This window comes from Phlebotomus papatasi, chromosome 3, assembly GCF_024763615.1.
Source record: "Phlebotomus papatasi isolate M1 chromosome 3, Ppap_2.1, whole genome shotgun sequence".
NCBI classification, from domain to species: domain Eukaryota; kingdom Metazoa; phylum Arthropoda; class Insecta; order Diptera; family Psychodidae; genus Phlebotomus; species Phlebotomus papatasi.
In genome coordinates, this window is record NC_077224.1 from 54,212,296 (window position 1) to 54,236,153 (window position 23,858).

The following is a 23,858-nucleotide window of genomic DNA, read 5'->3' on the forward strand; positions in this document are numbered from 1 at the left end:
ATTAGACATCGATGGGCATTAAAATTTCAAGACACTGGTAATTCCTCGGTTGTGTGAGAGAGATGTCTTGAGAAATAAATTGGCGGATATCTCTTAAAATGCGCCACTTTAGAACGAAGATAAATTATTAAATTGGGATGATAGATTCTGGTTTCTCCTCATGCTCTTTTTCCAATGCCATTCTCCCTCGACTTCTATCTTTATTTTTTTTTATCTCGAGCTATTTTGGAAATCACGACGGGAATCTTTAAAAATACTCTTATTTTTCTTTCAAGATTCTTTTTTTAGCGGGAAAATTCCAGAGTACAGTTTCTTGGGTAAATTAATTCAATTTCGCAAATACATTGCAACAGCCGTTGAAGGTGTTCTTTGTTGCAGATACTGCTCCAAAATGTTGCATTTTCTGAGGAATTGAGAGTGGTAGAAAAGGGGCCCTAGCCTTGAGTGAAATCTCATCGCACGAAAGCTATGTTCTGAATAACAGCCCGCATTAGATGGTATAGATTTGTCTAAAGGTCTGTCGGAATTTTTCCTTTTATAAGAGAGGCCTCATATCGACTCTTAATTTCACAATCATCATCCAATAAATTCCCACAAATGGATGCTTCGACGAGGAGAGTGAGAATGGTAGGGCAAAAAAGGCACATATATAGTTGAATCAGATGGAGAGAAACACTGTCACTTTTCATTATAATGCACATTCCTGTATTATGTGTGCAAGAAGATGGAAGTCACCTTATAACCAACTACTGGCAATCGGATCAGGCACACCATGCCAAAACAGAATGATAGTGTAAGAGAGAGAGAGACACACAAATGGGCAATTGGGGTTCAATCGTAATTGACCTCATCGATGGATTTATCTTACGAAATGTGGCCTGTACGTCCCAACCTGCCTCTCTCACCATGTCGTTCATACGAAATTACAGGGACACAACTCAATTTCTTGGCATTTTTATGGTACTTAGAATTTAACATTATTATCATTCATGTTTTGTATTTTGCCATCGCCGGAAACAAGTGAAAGTCTCTTTGTCGATTATGTATTTTGTAAAAGTATAGGTAGACCACATATGATCATGGAAATATATTTAAGTACTAAGATCCTTAGTCTGTCCTCAGGAGGTGATTTTGTCCCCTGCTGCTCGTAAGCTTTTCTTTAATTCTAGAATTTAGAGAAGCGTTTCGCCGATCAGATATGGTTGATTGGATCGGTGAAGACCATTCTTAGGTGCTAGAATTAAAGAAAAGCTTACGAATATCAGGGGCAAGATTTGAATAAGATTTGTCTATGGATCGACTTAAACTTTTTATCGGTTTCCCTGTATCCAGGCCACTTATTTAGGCCCATCATATACTCCACATTGCTCCACTCTATCTAAACTCCCAAGATGGTCCTCTAGCTCTATATCTCGGCTTCTGTGTGTCTAAGCTACACACACAATGCTGTTTCTATATCACAGCAGACCAGGCTTGGTTGGATCAATTACATTGAATGTGTTTTATATCGACAGATCTCTTTATTCCGGACTCGTTTGTTTACCAGGTTTTCTACTTTTTTAGGTGGTTCATTGTCGATATAAAGGTTTAGTTAAAGTGCGTAGTCTCGCCCCAAAGAGGTAGGTTTATAAATATTCAATTGATGGGAACCGAGGTTTGTCGGGGAACTTCAAGTTTTATTTGAAAACCAATAACTCTTTCCAGAGCTTTCGGCTAGGTTCCCAAGAGTGGTCGGGTCTATACGAAAAGTTTGAGAACTTAGTTCACAGCAGGTTTTAAAAATTCGTATAATTCTTGAAAGTTCTAAAGGAATTCACTTAAATTTTCAACAGTTATTTAGAGATCAAGATCAGTACACTAAAGCCGATGGTAAACAAAAATGAAACCACAATTGGTTATGTTATCATACAAGATTTTGAAAAGTAACTGATTTTTTTTTTACTGATTTTGAAAAGTAACTAGGTTTCACAGATATTTCGAACATGAAATTTTTTAAACGAATAGATTCTTTGGGTCGGAAAATGGTCAAAATCAATCTGGGTAAACGGATTAAGGTTAAAATTCAGAAAGCCAAAATCCCGAATGGATCAAAATTCCGAAAGCAGAAATCCCGAATTCTTAAAGGTGACACAAAGGAAAATTTTCTGTATCTTGAAAATTATTCTATGCATTATCCTCCATTACTTATATCATATCCGTAATCATCCTTTTCAGAATTTTGAATATTCGGGTATCATCCTTTTCAGAATTTTTAACATTCGGGATTTTGGCTTTATTCTGGACTTTTGCTGCCGCCGGGGTAAAACTAATTGAGAGTTCGAAAAGGATATTTCAAACCAAAATACCCTAATCTAAATGGGCCGCAATAAGAATTCTTGCAAAAGTTGCTGAAAAAGAGTCATAGCCCTGTGATATTGCATGAACGAATGTGATCATCTCCCTTTAAGACAAACCTCACTAGGATGGCTCTCTGTCCGCATAAGACCATATAAGAGGTGTATAAATAGATGAGAGGATGAGGAACATTGTATGAACTGTTGTGGATGGATGATCGACACAATCTTGTGTCGTTGTCGCTTCAGAGTTGACTCTTGTGCGCGGGGTTCTTGTTGTGTCCATGTTAGTTGCCTGCTGATTATGCGAAATTGTACTTTTCTGTGTTAAACAGCCAACTATACACATTGCCTTCAATTGACATGGCAGGGGTACAAGGGGGAGAGTTGCAGAGACACATGGCAATATTTGCTGTTTGACGACAATGCAATTCGTATTCGGATGAGACATTGTGAGGAATATGACAACACCTGTCTCATTCTGGAACTCCTCGCCAATCAGCCCTACCCTCAACTCCATGCCATCACTGACTGAGCAAATTATGAAAACGAACAGTGAAATGTTGTCAATATGACCAAAGAACAAAATGCAATTAGCGAGTAGTTCTCTTCTTACGCTCTGACTAAATGATTAGGAAGATTTCTCATTAAGGGTCGAAGGACCAAGAACAGGTTTTTATTATGAGGTCATATTAATCCCCATATGCCAACAAATTTCTTCTTTATGCTTGAAAAAGTAGTTAAATGAAGTCAAAGATGTGATTGAAGTGATTGTATGAGGATTATAGTGGATTTATTTTACTGGCAAAAACACTTGGCGTACACTATTCAAATAGTGTCACAGGTAAATCTCCAGTGGAACTCCAGTCTTGAACTCGTGTTTTGTGATTAAAAAGCTACCAGGTCTTGAGTGAATGAATGACTGACGGAATAATAGTGGAACAAGATATACCAGAGAGAAAGGAGTTCTCCGGATTGTTAAGATCAACGATATAGACATGGTGGCTATTTTTTTCTTGTTCCTAAAGCATTTGAGGGGATTTCTTCAAAAACTTTCAATATTTTAAAGCAATATGAATTTATGCCTTGCAGGTTGATCGTGGGAGTCTCTAATGGTGTCCCAAGTGCCAATAAAATTGGCTATCAATGTCTTTTCATCTCCTGTACTTTCTTGCTCTCATTTTTTACCACCTTTGTCCGCCACCGTGTTTTCCCTACTGTTTATTATATTTGTTTTAGCACCCATAAGGCGTTGCTTGCAAATTATTAGCTGCCACCGGGTAGAAAATTGCCTTCGTGAATATCTAAGCAGTATCTTTCTCCAGCAGATGCTTTTGTTCAAACTCGTCGTGATATATTTGTAGGGGGAGGTATATTGAATTTTGCATTTGTTGAATGAACTGGTATAAAACTTGAACAGTATTCACATTTGAATGAATATTTAATCTATTGAATATTTTTGTTCCTCGACTTTTTAAATTAGTTAAAACTTGTATTAATTTTTAGGGTGAAAGGAACACCTATTAACACTTTAAGAATTTATCTTGCCATACTTATTGACACTTTCACTACCGATATAAGGACATTAAATTTGAACATCCCTTTAGAAAAGAGAAGGCAGATTACACAGAAAACATCATATTACTTGCATTTTACCAGATAGGGGTAGTGTGCCAAATTTCGGCCAGCTTCTAATATCGGCCACTTTGAGTGTAATTTCGGCCATGGAAATAAAATAATTAAAATTATGTATGTTATCTTCGAATAGTAAATGAATTCATTTTGCTTTTAAATATTTATTCATTTTAGGATGTATTAACACAAAGACCGTTAAATTTTAGGTATAATTCGAATTTAAATTGTGTTGTAAAAACTTAGTGTGGAAAGAGTCTTACAAAAAATGTGACAGATCGATTGTGCATTCTAGCAGTCTTACAATTTGTGGTGAAGTGCAAAATTTTTTCCTTCGGTGTTTTTCATGAAAATTGATTAGTTTTCATTAAAGATTGTTTCTGTTTAAATTTCGGGTGAAATTTCCCAGCTGGATCTTGTATTTCGCGTAAAAAGGTATATACTTTGTGAGCGTCCTTCCGGTGAGGTAGTGTTGCCTATTCCGGCAACATCTTTTGCTTTCCTAAATTTCTTTTTCATTTTGTGTTTTTTTTTCAATTTCTGAGTTCTACAATGTCCAGAGAAAAAAAAACCATCGCTTCAATGAAAAAAATGATGTGGAAAAGGCCTTGGAAGAGTTCAGGAAAGGCAAATTGCTACGGGAATCTGCGCGTAAATTTGAGATGCTACTCTTCAGGTCTTCAGGACAAATTACACGTAAGATCTCAAGGCTTGTAGGTCATATAAACGTATTAAACTAAATATTAAACTTGTTCCATTTGACGTTTTTAAATTTTCTATCCGTTGCGTCACAAAAGGTGGTCAGAAAAAGGTGGCCGGTATTTCACACAAAGTGGCCGGAATACTACCCAAAGCAATGTCCATATTTTTATTAATTTTTCAATATTTTAGGAAGTGATTTACAGAAAACAAAGATGATAAACTAGTCTTCAAGGTTCCACACAACCCTCACGAAAAGGAAGCAACAAAAAAATATCAATATGAATTAAAAATATTGCATTTCAAACTTAGGACTCCGGTGCTTATATGCAACTATGCCGAAATTTGGCACACTTACCCTACATTAAATATATTTCATCATTTTTACTAAAGTGTCAATAGAAGTTCCTTGTCAAAGAGGTGTTCCTTCGACCCTAATCCATAGTTGCGTGCGTATAAATGCCGAATGAGTTTTATTTATATTTTACCCAAGACACTACTGGAGAATCAATCTCCAGCTGTAAATGATAAATAAGGGCCCATTTATAGCTATGTAATACAATTTTGAACTTGGAATACAACGTAGAAATTGTATTACATCGTAGAAGTTGGAATACATCGTAGAAATTGTATTACATCTTTGAAGTTGGAATATCATCATCATCATCAATCATCATCATCATTTCAACCACTTATCACTATTGGGGGGCGGGGAAGTTGGAATCCAACGTAGAAATTGTAATACAATTTTGAAGTTGGAATACAACGTAGAAATTGTATTACAATTTTGAACTTGGAATACAACGTAGAAATTGTATTACATCGTAGAAGTTGGAATACAACTTTCAAAATATCATGTCAGTGGATTCCCTATCTCCTCTCTAGGAAATCCCAGATCCTCTGGGATTTTCTTGCATATTATGCCCAAGACTCTTCAGATACCTTCCGTGGTCAGAGGATTTCTGGAGCTTCCTCCAAGAAATCCCAGATCTTTTGGGACTTTCTTGCATATTATGCCCAAGACTCTTCAGATACCTTCCGTGGTCAGAGGATTTCTGGAGCTTCCTCCAAGAAATCCCAGATCTTTTGGGATTTTCTTGCATATTATGCCCAAGACTCTTCAGATACCTTCCGTGGTCAGAGGATTTCTGGAGCTTCCTCCAAGAAATCCTAGATCTTTTGGGATTTTCTTGCTTATTATGCCCAAGACTCTTCAGATACCTTCCGTGGTCAGAGGATTTCTGGAGCTTCCTCCAAGAAATCCCAGATCTTTTGGGATTTTCTTGCATATTATGCCCAAGACTCTTCAGATACCTTCCGTGGTCAGAGGATTTCTGGAGCTTCCTCCAAGAAATCCCAGATCTTTTGGGATTTTCTTGCATATTATGCCCAAGACTCTTCAGATACCTTCCGTGGTCAGAGGATTTCTGGAGCTTCCTCCAAGAAATCCCAGATCTTTTGGGATTTTCTTGCATATTATGCCCAAGACTCTTCAGATACCTTCCGTGGTCAGAGGATTTCTGGAGCTTCCTCCAAGAAATCCCAGATCTTTTGGGATTTTCTTGCATATTATGCCCAAGACTCTTCAGATACCTTCCGTGGTCAGAGGATTTCTGGAGCTTCCTCCAAGAAATCCTAGATCTTTTGGGATTTTCTTGCATATTATGCCCAAGACTCTTCAGATACCTTCCGTGGTCAGAGGATTTCTGGAGCTTCCTCCAAGAAATCCCAGATCTTTTGGGATTTTCTTGCATATTATGCCCAAGACTCTTCAGATACCTTCCGTGGTCAGAGGATTTCTGGAGCTTCCTCCAAGAAATCCCAGATCTTTTGGGACTTTCTTGCATATTATGCCCAAGACTCTTCAGATACCTTCTGTGGTCAGAGGATTTCTGGAGCTTCCTCCAAGAAATCCCAGATCTTTTGGGATTTTCTTGCATATTATGCCCAAGACTCTTCAGATACCTTCCGTGGTCAGAGGATTTCTGGAGCTTCCTCCAAGAAATCCCAGATCTTTTGGGATTTTCTTGCATATTATGCCCAAGACTCTTCAGATACCTTCCGTGGTCAGAGGATTTCTGGAGCTTCCTCCAAGAAATCCCAGATCTTTTGGGATTTTCTTGCATATTATGCCCAAGACTCTTCAGATACCTTCCGTGGTCAGAGGATTTCTGGAGCTTCCTCCAAGAAATCCTAGATCTTTTGGGATTTTCTTGCATATTATGCCCAAGACTCTTCAGATACCTTCTGTGGTCAGAGGATTTCTGGAGCTTCCTCCAAGAAATCCCAGATCTTTTGGGATTTTCTTGCATATTATGCCCAAGACTCTTCAGATACCTTCCGTGGTCAGAGGATTTCTGGAGCTTCCTCCAAGAAATCCCAGATCTTTTGGGATTTTCTTGCATATTATGCCCAAGACTCTTCAGATACCTTCCGTGGTCAGAGGATTTCTGGAGCTTCCTCCAAGAAATCCCAGATCTTTTGGGATTTTCTTGCATATTATGCCCAAGACTCTTCAGATACCTTCCGTGGTCAGAGGATTTCTGGAGCTTCCTCCAAGAAATCCCAGATCTTTTGGGATTTTCTTGCATATTATGCCCAAGACTCTTCAGATACCTTCCGTGGTCAGAGGATTTCTGGAGCTTCCTCCAAGAAATCCCAGATCTTTTGGGATTTTCTTGCATATTATGCCCAAGACTCTTCAGATACCTTCCGTGGTCAGAGGATTTCTGGAGCTTCCTCCAAGAAATCCCAGATCTTTTGGGATTTTCTTGCATATTATGCCCAAGACTCTTCAGATACCTTCCGTGGTCAGAGGATTTCTGGAGCTTCCTCCAAGAAATCCCAGATCTTTTGGGATTTTCTTGCATATTATGCCCAAGACTCTTCAGATACCTTCCGTGGTCAGAGGATTTCTGGAGCTTCCTCCAAGAAATCCCAGATCTTTTGGGATTTTCTTGCATATTATGCCCAAGACTCTTCAGATACCTTCCGTGGTCAGAGGATTTCTGGAGCTTCCTCCAAGAAATCCCAGATCTTTTGGGATTTTCTTGCATATTATGCCCAAGACTCTTCAGATACCTTCCGTGGTCAGAGGATTTCTGGAGCTTCCTCCAAGAAATCCCAGATCTTTTGGGATTTTCTTGCATATTATGCCCAAGACTCTTCAGATACCTTCCGTGGTCAGAGGATTTCTGGAGCTTCCTCCAAGAAATCCTAGATCTTTTGGGATTTTCTTGCATATTATGCCCAAGACTCTTCAGATACCTTCTGTGGTCAGAGGATTTCTGGAGCTTCCTCCAAGAAATCCCAGATCTTTTGGGATTTTCTTGCATATTATGCCCAAGACTCTTCAGATACCTTCCGTGGTCAGAGGATTTCTGGAGCTTCCTCCAAGAAATCCCAGATCTTTTGGGATTTTCTTGCATATTATGCCCAAGACTCTTCAGATACCTTCCGTGGTCAGAGGATTTCTGGAGCTTCCTCCAAGAAATCCCAGATCTTTTGGGATTTTCTTGCATATTATGCCCAAGACTCTTCAGATACCTTCCGTGGTCAGAGGATTTCTGGAGCTTCCTCCAAGAAATCCCAGATCTTTTGGGATTTTCTTGCATATTATGCCCAAGACTCTTCAGATACCTTCCGTGGTCAGAGGATTTCTGGAGCTTCCTCCAAGAAATCCCAGATCTTTTGGGATTTTCTTGCATATTATGCCCAAGACTCTTCAGATACCTTCTGTGGTCAGAGGATTTCTGGAGCTTCCTCCAAGAAATCCCAGATCTTTTGGGATTTTCTTGCATATTATGCCCAAGACTCTTCAGATACCTTCCGTGGTCAGAGGATTTCTGGAGCTTCCTCCAAGAAATCCCAGATCTTTTGGGATTTTCTTGCATATTATGCCCAAGACTCTTCAGATACCTTCCGTGGTCAGAGGATTTCTGGAGCTTCCTCCAAGAAATCCCAGATCTTTTGGGATTTTCTTGCATATTATGCCCAAGACTCTTCAGATACCTTTCGTGGTCAGAGGATTTCTGGAGCTTCCTCCAAGAAATCCCAGATCTTTTGGGATTTTCTTGCATATTATGCCCAAGACTCTTCAGATACCTTCCGTGGTCAGAGGATTTCTGGAGCTTCCTCCAAGAAATCCTAGATCTTTTGGGATTTTCTTGCATATTATGCCCAAGACTCTTCAGATACCTTCCGTGGTCAGAGGATTTCTGGAGCTACCTCCAAGAAATCCCAGATCTTTTGGGATTTTCTTGCATATTATGCCCAAGACTCTTCAGATACCTTCCGTGGTCAGAGGATTTCTGGAGTTTCCTCCAAGAAATCCCAGATCTTTTGGGATTTTCTTGCATATTATGCCCAAGACTCTTCAGATACCTTCCGTGGTCAGAGGATTTCTGGAGCTTTCTCCAAGAAATCCTAGATCTTTTGGGATTTTCTTGCATATTATGCCCAAGACTCTTCAGATACCTTCCGTGGTCAGAGGATTTCTGGAGCTTCCTCCAAGAAATCCCAGATCTTTTGGGATTTTCTTGCATATTATGCCCAAGACTCTTCAGATACCTTCCGTGGTCAGAGGATTTCTGGAGCTTCCTCCAAGAAATCCCAGATCTTTTGGGATTTTCTTGCATATTATGCCCAAGACTCTTCAGATACCTTCTGTGGTCAGAGGATTCCTGGAGCTTTCTCCAGGATATCCCAGATCTTTCGGGATTTTCTTGCATATTATGCCCAAGACTCTTCAGATACCTTCTGTGGTCAGAGGATTCCTGGAGCTTTCTCCAGGAAATCCCAGATCTTTTGGGATTTTCTTGCATATTATCCCCAAGACTCTTCAGATACCTTCCGTGGTCAGAGGATTTCTGGAGCTTCCTCCAAGAAATCCCAGATCTTTTGGGATTTTCTTGCATATTATGCCCAAGACTCTTCAGATACCTTCCGTGGTCAGAGGATTTCTGGAGCTTTCTCCAGGAAATCCCAGATCTTTTGGGATTTTCTTGCATATTATCCCCAAGACTCTTCAGATACCTTCCGTGGTCAGAGGATTTCTGGAGCTTCCTCCAAGAAATCCCAGATCTTTTGGGATTTTCTTGCATATTATGCCCAAGACTCTTCGGATACCTTCTGTGGTCAGAGGATTCCTGGAGCTTTCTCCAGGAAATCCCAGATCTTTTGGGATTTTCTTGCATATCATGCCCAAGACTCTTCAGATACCTTCTGTGGTCAGAGGATTCCTGGAGCTTTCTCCAGGAAATCCCAGATCTTTTGGGATTTTCTTGCATATTATGCCCAAGACTCTTCAGATACCTTCTGTGGTCAGAGGATTCCTTGAGCTTTCTCCAGGAAATCCCAGATCTTTTGGGATTTTCTTGCATATTATCCCCAAGACTCTTCAGATACCTTCCGTGGTCAGAGGATTTCTGGAGCTTCCTCCAAGAAATCCCAGATCTTTTGGGATTTTCTTGCATATTATGCCCAAGACTCTTCAGATACCTTCCGTGGTCAGAGGATTTCTGGAGCTTTCTCCAGGAAATCCCAGATCTTTTGGGATTTTCTTGCATATTATCCCCAAGACTCTTCAGATACCTTCCGTGGTCAGAGGATTTCTGGAGCTTCCTCCAAGAAATCCCAGATCTTTTGGGATTTTCTTGCATATTATGCCCAAGACTCTTCGGATACCTTCCGTGGTCAGAGGATTCCTGGAGCTTTCTCCAGGAAATCCCAGATCTTTTGGGATTTTCTTGCATATCATGCCCAAGACTCTTCAGATACCTTCTGTGGTCAGAGGATTCCTGGAGCTTTCTCCAGGAAATCCCAGATCTTTTGGGATTTTCTTGCATATTATGCCCAAGACTCTTCAGATACCTTCTGTGGTCAGAGGATTCCTTGAGCTTTCTCCAGGAAATCCCAGATCTTTTGGGATTTTCTTGCATATTATCCCCAAGACTCTTCAGATACCTTCCGTGGTCAGAGGATTTCTGGAGCTTCCTCCAAGAAATCCCAGATCTTTTGGGATTTTCTTGCATATTATGCCCAAGACTCTTCGGATACCTTCCGTGGTCAGAGGATTCCTGGAGCTTTCTCCAGGAAATCCCAGATCTTTTGGGATTTTCTTGCATATCATGCCCAAGACTCTTCAGATACCTTCTGTGATCAGAGGATTCCTGGAGCTTCCTCCAAGAAATCCCAGATCTTTTGGGATTTTCTTGCATATCATGCCCAAGACTCTTCAGATACCTTCTGTGGTCAGAGGATTCCTGGAGCTTTCTCCAGGAAATCCCAGATCTTTTGGGATTTTCTTGCATATTATGCCCAAGACTCTTCAGATACCTTCCGTGGTCAGAGGATTCCTGGAGCTTTCTCCAGGAAATCCCAGATCTTTTGGGATTTTCTTGCATATTATGCCCAAGACTCTTCAGATACCTTCTGTGGTCAGAGGATTTCTGGAGCTTTCTCCAGGAAATCCCAGATCTTTTGGGATTTTCTTGCATATTATGCCCAAGACTCTTCAGATACCTTCTGTGGTCAGAGGATTCCTTGAGCTTTCTCCAGGAAATCCCAGATCTTTTGGGATTTTCTTGCATATTATCCCCAAGACTCTTCAGATACCTTCCGTGGTCAGAGGATTTCTGGAGCTTCCTCCAAGAAATCCCAGATCTTTTGGGATTTTCTTGCATATTATGCCCAAGACTCTTCGGATACCTTCCGTGGTCAGAGGATTCCTGGAGCTTTCTCCAGGAAATCCCAGATCTTTTGGGATTTTCTTGCATATCATGCCCAAGACTCTTCAGATACCTTCCGTGGTCAGAGGATTCCTGGAGCTTTCTCCAGGAAATCCCAGATCTTTTGGGATTTTCTTGCATATCATGCCCAAGACTCTTCAGATACCTTCTGTGGTCAGAGGATTCCTGGAGCTTTCTCCAGGAAATCCCAGATCTTTTGGGATTTTCTTGCATATTATGCCCAAGACTCTTCAGATACCTTCCGTGGTCAGAGGATTCCTGGAGCTTTCTCCAGGAAATCCCAGATCTTTTGGGATTTTCTTGCATATCATGCCCAAGACTCTTCAGATACCTTCTGTGGTCAGAGGATTCCTGGAGCTTTCTCCAGGAAATCCCAGATCTTTTGGGATTTTCTTGCATATTATGCCCAAGACTCTTCAGATACCTTCTGTGGTCAGAGGATTCCTGGAGCTTCCTCCAGGAAATACCAGATCTTTTGGGATTTTCTTGCATAGTATGCCCAAGACTCTTCAGATACCTTCTGTGGTCAGAGGATTCCTGGAGATTTCTCCAGTAAATCCCAGTCTTCCGTGATTTTCTTGCATATTATGCCCGAGACTCTTCAGATCCCTTCTGTGGTCAGAGGATTCCTGGAGCTTCCTACAGAAATCCCAGATCTTTTGGGATTGCTTTTCTCTTCCAATTTTCCTCATTTCCAAGTGAAATTTTGCACATCTCAAGCTTGAAGGAGGCTCTAAACAGATGTAAAGTTTGAGGTCCCTATCTCTCATAGTTTCCGAGATAATCGACTTTAAAGATTTTCTGACACTTGTATGCATTTCTCGCCCAATTTTCCTCATTTCCAAGTGAAATTTTGCACATCTCAAGCTTGAAGGAGGCTCTAAACAGATGTAAAGTCTAAGGTCCCTATCTCTCATAGTTTCCGAGATAATCGACTTTAAAGATTTTCTGACACTTGCATGCATCTCTCGCCCAATTTTCCTCATTTCCAAGTGAAATTTTGCACATCTCAAGCTTGAAGGAGGCTCTAAACAGATGTAAAGTTTGAGGTCCCTATCTCTCATAGTTTCCGAGATAATCGACTTTAAAGATTTTCTGACACTTGTATGGAAACTATGAGAGATAGGGACATTTCTCGAATTTTCCCCATTTCCAAGTGAAATTTCGCTTAAAAATCTTTAAAGTCGATTATCTCGGAAACTATGAGAGATAGGACCTTAAACTGTACATCTGTATAGAGCCTCCTTCAAGCTTGAGATGTGCAAAATTTCACTTGGAAATGAGGAAAATTGGGCGAGAAATGCATACAAGTGTCAGAAAATCTTTAAAGTCGATTATCTCGGAAACTATGAGAGATAGGGACCTTAAACTGTACATCTGTATAGAGCCTCCTTCAAGCTTGAGATGTGCAAAATTTCACTTGGAAATGAGGAAAATTGGGCGAGAAATGCATACAAGTGTCAGAAAATCTTTAAAGTCGATTATCTCGGAAACTATGAGAGATAGGGACCTTAAACTGTACATCTGTATAGAGCCTCCTTCAAGCTTGAGATGTGCAAAATTTCACTTGGAAATGAGGAAAATTGGGCGAGAAATGCATACAAGTGTCAGAAAATCTTTAAAGTCGATTATCTCGGAAACTATGAGAGATAGGGACCTTAAACTGTACATCTGTATAGAGCCTCCTTCAAGCTTGAGATGTGCAAAATTTCACTTGGAAATGAGGAAAATTGGGCGAGAAATGCATACAAGTGTCAGAAAATCTTTAAAGTCGATTATCTCGGAAACTATGAGAGATAGGGACCTCAAACTTTACATCTGTTTAGAGCCTCCTTCAAGCTTGAGATGTGCAAAATTTCACTTGGAAATGAGGAAAATTGGGCGAGAAATGCATACAAGTGTCAGAAAATCTTTAAAGTCGATTATCTCGGAAACTATGAGAGATAGGGACCTTAAACTGTACATCTGTTTAGAGCCTCCTTCAAGCTTGAGATGTGCGAAATTTCACTTGGAAATGAGGAAAATTGGGCGAGAAATGCATACAAGTGTCAGAAAATCTTTAAAGTTGATTATCTAGGAAACTATGAGAGATAGGGACCTCAAACTTTACATCTGTTTAGAGCCTCCTTCAAGCTTGAGATGTGCAAAATTTCACTTGGAAATGAGGAAAATTGGGCGAGAAATGCATACAAGTGTCAGAAAATCTTTAAAGTCGATTATCTCGGAAACTATGAGAGATAGGGACCTTAAACTTTACATCTGTTTAGAGCCTCCTTCAAGCTTGAGATGTGCAAAATTTCACTTGGAAATGAGGAAAATTGGGCGAGAAATGCATACAAGTGTCAGAAAATCTTTAAAGTCGATTATCTCGGAAACTATGAGAGATAGGGACCTCAAACTTTACATCTGTATAGAGCCTCCTTCAAGCTTGAGATGTGCAAAATTTCACTTGGAAATGAGGAAAATTGGGCGAGAAATGCATACAAGTGTCAGAAAATCTTTAAAGTCGATTATCTCGGAAACTATGAGAGATAGGGACCTTAAACTGTACATCTGTATAGAGCCTCCTTCAAGCTTGAGATGTGCAAAATTTCACTTGGAAATGAGGAAAATTGGGCGAGAAATGCATACAAGTGTCAGAAAATCTTTAAAGTCGATTATCTCGGAAACTATGAGAGATAGGGACCTTAAACTGTACATCTGTTTAGAGCCTCCTTCAAGCTTGAGATGTGCGAAATTTCACTTGGAAATGAGGAAAATTGGGCGAGAAATGCATACAAGTGTCAGAAAATCTTTAAAGTCGATTATCTCGGAAACTATGAGAGATAGGGACCTTAAACTGTACATCTGTATAGAGCCTCCTTCAAGCTTGAGATGTGCAAAATTTCACTTGGAAATGAGGAAAATTGGGCGAGAAATGCATACAAGTGTCAGAAAATCTTTAAAGTCGATTATCTCGGAAACTATGAGAGATAGGGACCTTAAACTTTACATCTGTTTAGAGCCTCCTTCAAGCTTGAGATGTGCAAAATTTCACTTGGAAATGAGGAAAATTGGGCGAGAAATGCATACAAGTGTCAGAAAATCTTTAAAGTCGATTATCTCGGAAACTATGAGAGATAGGGACCTTAAACTGTACATCTGTTTAGAGCCTCCTTCAAGCTTGAGATGTGCAAAATTTCACTTGGAAATGAGGAAAATTTGGCGAGAAATGCATACAAGTGTCAGAAAATCTTTAAAGTCGATTATCTCGGAAACTATGAGAGATAGGGACCTTAAACTGTACATCTGTTTAGAGCCTCCTTCAAGCTTGAGATGTGCGAAATTTCACTTGGAAATGAGGAAAATTGGGCGAGAAATGCATACAAGTGTCAGAAAATCTTTAAAGTCGATTATCTCGGAAACTATGAGAGATAGGGACCTCAAACTTTACATCTGTTTAGAGCCTCCTTCAAGCTTGAGATGTGCAAAATTTCACTTGGAAATGAGGAAAATTGGGCGAGAAATGCATACAAGTGTCAGAAAATCTTTAAAGTCGATTATCTCGGAAACTATGAGAGATAGGGACCTTAAACTGTACATCTGTTTAGAGCCTCCTTCAAGCTTGAGATGTGCGAAATTTCACTTGGAAATGAGGAAAATTGGGCGAGAAATGCATACAAGTGTCAGAAAATCTTTAAAGTCGATTATCTCGGAAACTATGAGAGATAGGGACCTTAAACTGTACATCTGTATAGAGCCTCCTTCAAGCTTGAGATGTGCAAAATTTCACTTGGAAATGAGGAAAATTGGGCGAGAAATGCATACAAGTGTCAGAAAATCTTTAAAGTCGATTATCTCGGAAACTATGAGAGATAGGGACCTTAAACTTTACATCTGTTTAGAGCCTCCTTCAAGCTTGAGATGTGCAAAATTTCACTTGGAAATGAGGAAAATTGGGCGAGAAATGCATACAAGTGTCAGAAAATCTTTAAAGTCGATTATCTCGGAAACTATGAGAGATAGGGACCTTAAACTGTACATCTGTTTAGAGCCTCCTTCAAGCTTGAGATGTGCAAAATTTCACTTGGAAATGAGGAAAATTTGGCGAGAAATGCATACAAGTGTCAGAAAATCTTTAAAGTCGATTATCTCGGAAACTATGAGAGATAGGGACCTTAAACTGTACATCTGTTTAGAGCCTCCTTCAAGCTTGAGATGTGCGAAATTTCACTTGGAAATGAGGAAAATTGGGCGAGAAATGCATACAAGTGTCAGAAAATCTTTAAAGTCGATTATCTCGGAAACTATGAGAGATAGGGACCTCAAACTTTACATCTGTTTAGAGCCTCCTTCAAGCTTGAGATGTGCAAAATTTCACTTGGAAATGAGGAAAATTGGGCGAGAAATGCATACAAGTGTCAGAAAATCTTTAAAGTCGATTATCTCGGAAACTATGAGAGATAGGGACCTTAAACTGTACATCTGTTTAGAGCCTCCTTCAAGCTTGAGATGTGCAAAATTTCACTTGGAAATGAGGAAAATTGGGCGAGAAATGCATACAAGTGTCAGAAAATCTTTAAAGTCGATTATCTCGGAAACTATGAGAGATAGGGACCTTAAACTTTACATCTGTTTAGAGCCTCCTTCAAGCTTGAGATGTGCAAAATTTCACTTGGAAATGAGGAAAATTGGGCGAGAAATGCATACAAGTGTCAGAAAATCTTTAAAGTCGATTATCTCGGAAACTATGAGAGATAGGGACCTTAAACTGTACATCTGTTTAGAGCCTCCTTCAAGCTTGAGATGTGCGAAATTTCACTTGGAAATGAGGAAAATTGGGCGAGAAATGCATACAAGTGTCAGAAAATCTTTAAAGTCGATTATCTCGGAAACTATGAGAGATAGGGACCTTAAACTGTACATCTGTTTAGAGCCTCCTTCAAGCTTGAGATGTGCGAAATTTCACTTGGAAATGAGGAAAATTGGGCGAGAAATGCATACAAGTGTCAGAAAATCTTTAAAGTCGATTATCTAGGAAACTATGAGAGATAGGGACCTCAAACTTTACATCTGTTTAGAGCCTCCTTCAAGCTTGAGATGTGCAAAATTTCACTTGGAAATGAGGAAAATTGGGCGAGAAATGCATACAAGTGTCAGAAAATCTTTAAAGTCGATTATCTCGGAAACTATGAGAGATAGGGACCTTAAAATTTACATATGTTTAGAGCCTCCTTCAAGCTTGAGATGTGCAAAATTTCACTTGGAAATGAGGAAAATTGGGCGAGAAATGCATACAAGTGTCAGAAAATCTTTAAAGTCGATTATCTCGGAAACTATGAGAGATAGGGACCTTAAACTGTACATCTGTTTAGAGCCTCCTTCAAGCTTGAGATGTGCGAAATTTCACTTGGAAATGAGGAAAATTGGGCGAGAAATGCATACAAGTGTCAGAAAATCTTTAAAGTCGATTATCTCGGAAACTATGAGAGATAGGGACCTTAAACTGTACATCTGTTTAGAGCCTCCTTCAAGCTTGAGATGTGCGAAATTTCACTTGGAAATGAGGAAAATTGGGCGAGAAATGCATACAAGTGTCAGAAAATCTTTAAAGTCGATTATCTCGGAAACTATGAGAGATAGGGACCTCAAACTTTACATCTGTTTAGAGCCTCCTTCAAGCTTGAGATGTGCAAAATTTCACTTGGAAATGAGGAAAATTGGGCGAGAAATGCATACAAGTGTCAGAAAATCTTTAAAGTCGATTATCTCGGAAACTATGAGAGATAGGGACCTTAAACTTTACATCTGTTTAGAGCCTCCTTCAAGCTCGAGATGTGCGAAATTTCACTTGGAAATGAGGAAAATTGGGCGAGAAATGCATACAAGTGTCAGAAAATCTTTAAAGTCGATTATCTCGGAAACTATGAGAGATAGGGACCTCAAACTTTACATCTGTTTAGAGCCTCCTTCAAGCTTGAGATGTGCAAAATTTCACTTGGAAATGAGGAAAATTGGGCGAGAAATGCATACAAGTGTCAGAAAATCTTTAAAGTCGATTATCTCGGAAACTATGAGAGATAGGGACCTTAAACTTTACATCTGTTTAGAGCCTCCTTCAAGCTTGAGATGTGCAAAATTTCACTTGGAAATGAGGAAAATTGGAAGAGAAAAGCAATCCCAAAAGATCTGGGATTTCTGTAGGAAGCTCCAGGAATCCTCTGACCACGGAAGGTATCTGAAGAGTCTTGGGCATAATATGCAAGAAAATCTCAGAAGATCTGGGATTTGCTGGAGGAAACTCCAGGAATCCTCTGACCACAGAAGGGATCTGAAGAGTCTTGGGCATAATATGCAAGAAAATCACGGAAGACTGGGATTTACTGGAGAAATCTCCAGGAATCCTCTGACCACAGAAGGTATCTGAAGAGTCTTGGGCATAATATGCAAAAAAATCCCAAAAGATCTGGTATTTCCTGGAGGAAGCTCCAGGAATCCTCTGACCACAGAAGGTATCTGAAGAGTCTTGGGCATAATATGCAAGCTAATCCCAAAAGATCTGGGATTTCCTGGAGAAAGCTCCAGGAATCCTCTGACCACAGAAGGTATCTGAAGAGTCTTGGGCATAATATGCAAGAAAATCCCAAAAGATCTGGGATTTCCTGGAGGAAGCTCCAGGAATCCTCTGACCACAGAAGGTATCTGAAGAGTTTTGGGCATAATATGCAAGCAAATCCCAAAAGATCTGGGATTTCCTGGAGAAAGCTCCAGGAATCCTCTGACCACAGAAGGTATCTGAAGAGTCTTGGGCATAATATGCAAGAAAATCCCAAAAGATCTGGGATTTCTTGGAGAAAGCTCCAGGAATCCTCTGACCACAGAAGGTATCTGAAGAGTCTTGGGCATAATATGCAAGAAAATCCCAAAAGATCTGGGATTTCTTGGAGGAAGCTCCAGAAATCCTCTGACCACGGAAGGTATCTGAAGAGTCTTGGGGATAATATGCAAGTAAATCACGGAAGACTGGGATTTACTGGAGAAATCTCCAGGAATCCTCTGACCACGGAAGGTATCTGAAGAGTCTTGGGCATAATATGCAAGAAAATCACGGAAGACTGGGATTTACTGGAGAAATCTCCAGGAATCCTCTGACCACAGAAGGTATCTGAAGAGTCTTGGGCATAATATGCAAGAAAATCCCAAAAGATCTGGGATTTCCTGGAGAAAGCTCCAGGAATCCTCTGACCACAGAAGGTATCTGAAGAGTCTTGGGCATAATATGCAAGAAAATCCCAAAAGATCTGGGATTTCTTGGAGGAAGCTCCAGAAATCCTCTGACCACGGAAGGTATCTGAAGAGTCTTGGGGATAATATGCAAGAAAATCCCAAAAGATCTGGGATTTCCTGGAGAAAGCTCCAGGAATCCTCTGACCACAGAAGGTATCTGAAGAGTCTTGGGCATAATATGCAAGAAAATCCCAAAAGATCTGGGATTTCTTGGAGGAAGCTCCAGAAATCCTCTGACCACGGAAGGTATCTGAAGAGTCTTGGGGATAATATGCAAGAAAATCCCAAAAGATCTGGGATTTCCTGGAGAAAGCTCCAGGAATCCTCTGACCACAGAAGGTATCTGAAGAGTCTTGGGCATAATATGCAAGAAAATCCCAAAAGATCTGGGATTTCCTGGAGAAAGCTCCAGGAATCCTCTGACCACGGAAGGTATCTGAAGAGTCTTGGGCATAATATGCAAGAAAATCCCAAAAGATCTGGGATTTCTTGGAGGAAGCTCCAGAAATCCTCTGACCACGGAAGGTATCTGAAGAGTCTTGGGCATAATATGCAAGAAAATCCCAAAAGATCTGGGATTTCTTGGAGGAAGCTCCAGAAATCCTCTGACCACGGAAGGTATCTGAAGAGTCTTGGGCATAATATGCAAGAAAATCCCAAAAGATCTGGGATTTCTTGGAGGAAGCTCCAGAAATCCTCTGACCACGGAAGGTATCTGAAGAGTCTTGGGCATAATATGCAAGAAAATCCCAAAAGATCTGGGATTTCTTGGAGGAAGCTCCAGAAATCCTCTGACCACGGAAGGTATCTGAAGAGTCTTGGGCATAATATGCAAGAAAATCCCAAAAGATCTGGGATTTCTTGGAGGAAGCTCCAGAAATCCTCTGACCACGGAAGGTATCTGAAGAGTCTTGGGGATAATATGCAAGAAAATCCCAAAAGATCTGGGATTTCCTGGAGAAAGCTCCAGAAATCCTCTGACCACGGAAGGTATCTGAAGAGTCTTGGGCATAATATGCAAGAAAATCCCAAAAGATCTGGGATTTCTTGGAGAAAGCTCCAGGAATCCTCTGACCACAGAAGGTATCTGAAGAGTCTTGGGCATAATATGCAAGAAAATCCCAAAAGATCTGGGATTTCTTGGAGGAAGCTCCAGAAATCCTCTGACCACGGAAGGTATCTGAAGAGTCTTGGGGATGATATGCAAGAAAATCCCAAAAGATCTGGGATTTCCTGGAGAAAGCTCCAGAAATCCTCTGACCACAGAAGGTATCTGAAGAGTCTTGGGCATAATATGCAAGAAAATCCCAAAAGATCTGGGATTTCCTGGAGAAAGCTCCAGGAATCCTCTGACCACGGAAGGTATCTGAAGAGTCTTGGGCATAATATGCAAGAAAATCCCAAAAGATCTGGGATTTCTTGGAGGAAGCTCCAGAAATCCTCTGACCACGGAAGGTATCTGAAGAGTCTTGGGCATAATATGCAAGAAAATCCCAAAAGATCTGGGATTTCTTGGAGGAAGCTCCAGAAATCCTCTGACCACGGAAGGTATCTGAAGAGTCTTGGGCATAATATGCAAGAAAATCCCAAAAGATCTAGGATTTCTTGGAGGAAGCTCCAGAAATCCTCTGACCACGGAAGGTATCTGAAGAGTCTTGGGCATAATATGCAAGAAAATCCCAAAAGATCTGGGATTTCTTGGAGGAAGCTCCAGAAATCCTCTGACCACGGAAGGTATCTGAAGAGTCTTGGGCATAATATGCAAGAAAATCCCAAAAGATCTGGGATTTCTTGGAGGAAGCTCCAGAAATCCTCTGACCACGGAAGGTATCTGAAGAGTCTTGGGCATAATATGCAAGAAAATCCCAAAAGATCTGGGATTTCTTGGAGGAAGCTCCAGAAATCCTCTGACCACAGAAGGTATCTGAAGAGTCTTGGGCATAATATGCAAGAAAATCCCAAAAGATCTGGGATTTCTTGGAGGAAGCTCCAGAAATCCTCTGACCACGGAAGGTATCTGAAGAGTCTTGGGCATAATATGCAAGAAAATCCCAAAAGATCTGGGATTTCTTGGAGGAAGCTCCAGAAATCCTCTGACCACGGAAGGTATCTGAAGAGTCTTGGGCATAATATGCAAGAAAATCCCAAAAGATCTGGGATTTCTTGGAGGAAGCTCCAGAAATCCTCTGACCACGGAAGGTATCTGAAGAGTCTTGGGCATAATATGCAAGAAAATCCCAAAAGATCTGGGATTTCTTGGAGGAAGCTCCAGAAATCCTCTGACCACAGAAGGTATCTGAAGAGTCTTGGGCATAATATGCAAGAAAATCCCAAAAGATCTAGGATTTCTTGGAGGAAGCTCCAGAAATCCTCTGACCACGGAAGGTATCTGAAGAGTCTTGGGCATAATATGCAAGAAAATCCCAAAAGATCTGGGATTTCTTGGAGGAAGCTCCAGAAATCCTCTGACCACGGAAGGTATCTGAAGAGTCTTGGGCATAATATGCAAGAAAATCCCAAAAGATCTGGGATTTCTTGGAGGAAGCTCCAGAAATCCTCTGACCACGGAAGGTATCTGAAGAGTCTTGGGCATAATATGCAAGAAAATCCCAAAATATCTAGGATTTCTTGGAGGAAGCTCCAGAAATCCTCTGACCACGGAAGGTATCTGAAGAGTCTTGGGCATAATATGCAAGAAAATCCCAAAAGATCTGGGATTTCTTGGAGGAAGCTCCAGAAATCCTCTGACCACGGAAGGTATCTGAAGAGTCTTGGGCATAATATGCAAGAAAATCCCAAAAGATCTAGGATTTCTTGGAGGAAGCTCCAGAAATCCTCTGACCACGGAAGGTATCTGAAGAGTCTTGGGCATAATATGCAAGAAAATCCCAAAAGATCTGGGATTTCTTGGAGGAAGCTCCAGAAATCCTCTGACCACGGAAGGTATCTGAAGAGTCTTGGGCATAATATGCAAGAAAATCCCAAAATATCTAGGATTTCTTGGAGGAAGCTCCAGAAATCCTCTGACCACGGAAGGTATCTGAAGAGTCTTGGGCATAATATGCAAGAAAATCCCAAAAGATCTGGGATTTCTTGGAGGAAGCTCCAGAAATCCTCTGACCACGGAAGGTATCTGAAGAGTCTTGGGCATAATATGCAAGAAAATCCCAAAAGATCTGGGATTTCTTGGAGGAAGCTCCAGAAATCCTCTGACCACGGAAGGTATCTGAAGAGTCTTGGGCATAATATGCAAGAAAATCCCAAAAGATCTGGGATTTCTTGGAGGAAGCTCCAGAAATCCTCTGACCACGGAAGGTATCTGAAGAGTCTTGGGCATAATATGCAAGAAAATCCCAAAATATCTAGGATTTCTTGGAGGAAGCTCCAGAAATCCTCTGACCACGGAAGGTATCTGAAGAGTCTTGGGCATAATATGCAAGAAAGTCCCAAAAGATCTGGGATTTCTTGGAGGAAGCTCCAGAAATCCTCTGACCACGGAAGGTATCTGAAGAGTCTTGGGCATAATACGCAAGAAAATCCCAGAGGATCTGGGATTTCCTAGAGAGGAGATAGGGAATCCACTGACATGATATTTTGAAAGTTGTATTCCAACTTCTACGATGTAATACAATTTCTACGTTGTATTCCAAGTTCAAAATTGTAATACAATTTCTACGTTGTATTCCAAGTTCAAAATTGTAATACAATTTCTACGTTGTATTCCAACTTCAATATTGTATTACAATTTCTACGTTGGATTCCAACTTCCCCGCCCCCCAATAGTGATAAGTGGTTGAAATGATGATGATGATTGATGATGATGATGATATTCCAACTTCAAAGATGTAATACAATTTCTACGATGTATTCCAACTTCTACGATGTAATACAATTTCTACGTTGTATTCCAAGTTCAAAATTGTAATACAATTTCTACGTTGTATTCCAACTTCAATATTGTATTACAATTTCTACGTTGGATTCCAACTTCCCCGCCCCCCAATAGTGATAAGTGGTTGAAATGATGATGATGATTGATGATGATGATGATATTCCAACTTCAAAGATGTAATACAATTTCTACGATGTATTCCAACTTCTACGATGTAATACAATTTCTACGTTGTATTCCAAGTTCAAAATTGTATTACATAGCTATAAATGGGTACATACGGTCTGCGACCCAGGGTTTCTTCCGTTTACCTGGTGAGGCCGGTAATGGTAAGACGGCGGCAGACGCAATCACAAAACAGAACATTGGGATAATAAAAATCTTATCTTATCTTATCTTAAAATGAATAATACTGGCACAAAATTCTATAAAGGGAATATGTCTACCACTAAACTGGAATTGAACCAAATTAACAGTAGTTCTAAATAAAAAATTCTTAAAGTTCGTCCACAAACCGAATTTGTAATGTAAGAATCACACCTTTATAAGCCGATATAGACTTATTACTGGCTCTTTTTCTTCACACAGGGATGAATCTGTCAGTCCCATGCCCAGGAAATTCGAACCAGGGACACTTGCATCATAATGAGTATTGTACGACATATCTTCTCAACTTCTGAAAAAACTTTTCTAATTTCGCGCATATAACCAAGTCTAAAATCCACCACCCAATTAACTTCTTTAAGTAAATTCTCAATGGGAATTGTGAATAAATGTGCAAGATTGTAAAATACCCATAGTGAAACACGAGAGGACTTTCTAAAATATCATATCAAAAATCCCACATGGGTGAGATGAATTTGAATTGTCAATTTGATTTAGAAAATCCAGCACTTTCCCACCGGACTGATCTTTTGTTATGGACAAGAACACTCACCTGAATCAATATCAGTTGCACTGACGATGACCACGGACGTCGCAATGGATACATTCTCGTAGATATCATTGGAGTAGCTCATTGGATCGAAGATTGGAGCATTGTCATTGAGATCCAGCACATTGCAGTAGACGGTGAGTGTTGTTGAAAGACTGGGATGACCGTTATCTTGCGCCTGAACCACCAAAATGTAGTGTTGTACCTGCAAAAGAGATTCAATGTTCAACATTTCTGCAGATTCTTTTTTATTAGTGCTACATTGAGGAAAATCAAATGAGGTCTTTACATATTTAACCATCAATTATTTGATTCAGAACATTAAATGTTTGCACGAGAAGACGATCAGAATG

General features: G+C 40.2%; 1 protein-coding gene across 1 annotated transcript in view; it reads right to left on the minus strand.

The window, feature by feature from the left end:
• Nucleotides 1-23,858, minus strand: part of LOC129807668 (cadherin-related tumor suppressor) — a 92,138-nt gene that overhangs the window by 48,106 nt on the left and 20,174 nt on the right. Inside the window, exon 4 of the mRNA XM_055857089.1 lies at nt 23,509-23,710. Within this exon, the coding sequence (XP_055713064.1) occupies nt 23,509-23,710 (202 nt within the window). The remainder of the gene's footprint in view (nt 1-23,508; nt 23,711-23,858) is intronic.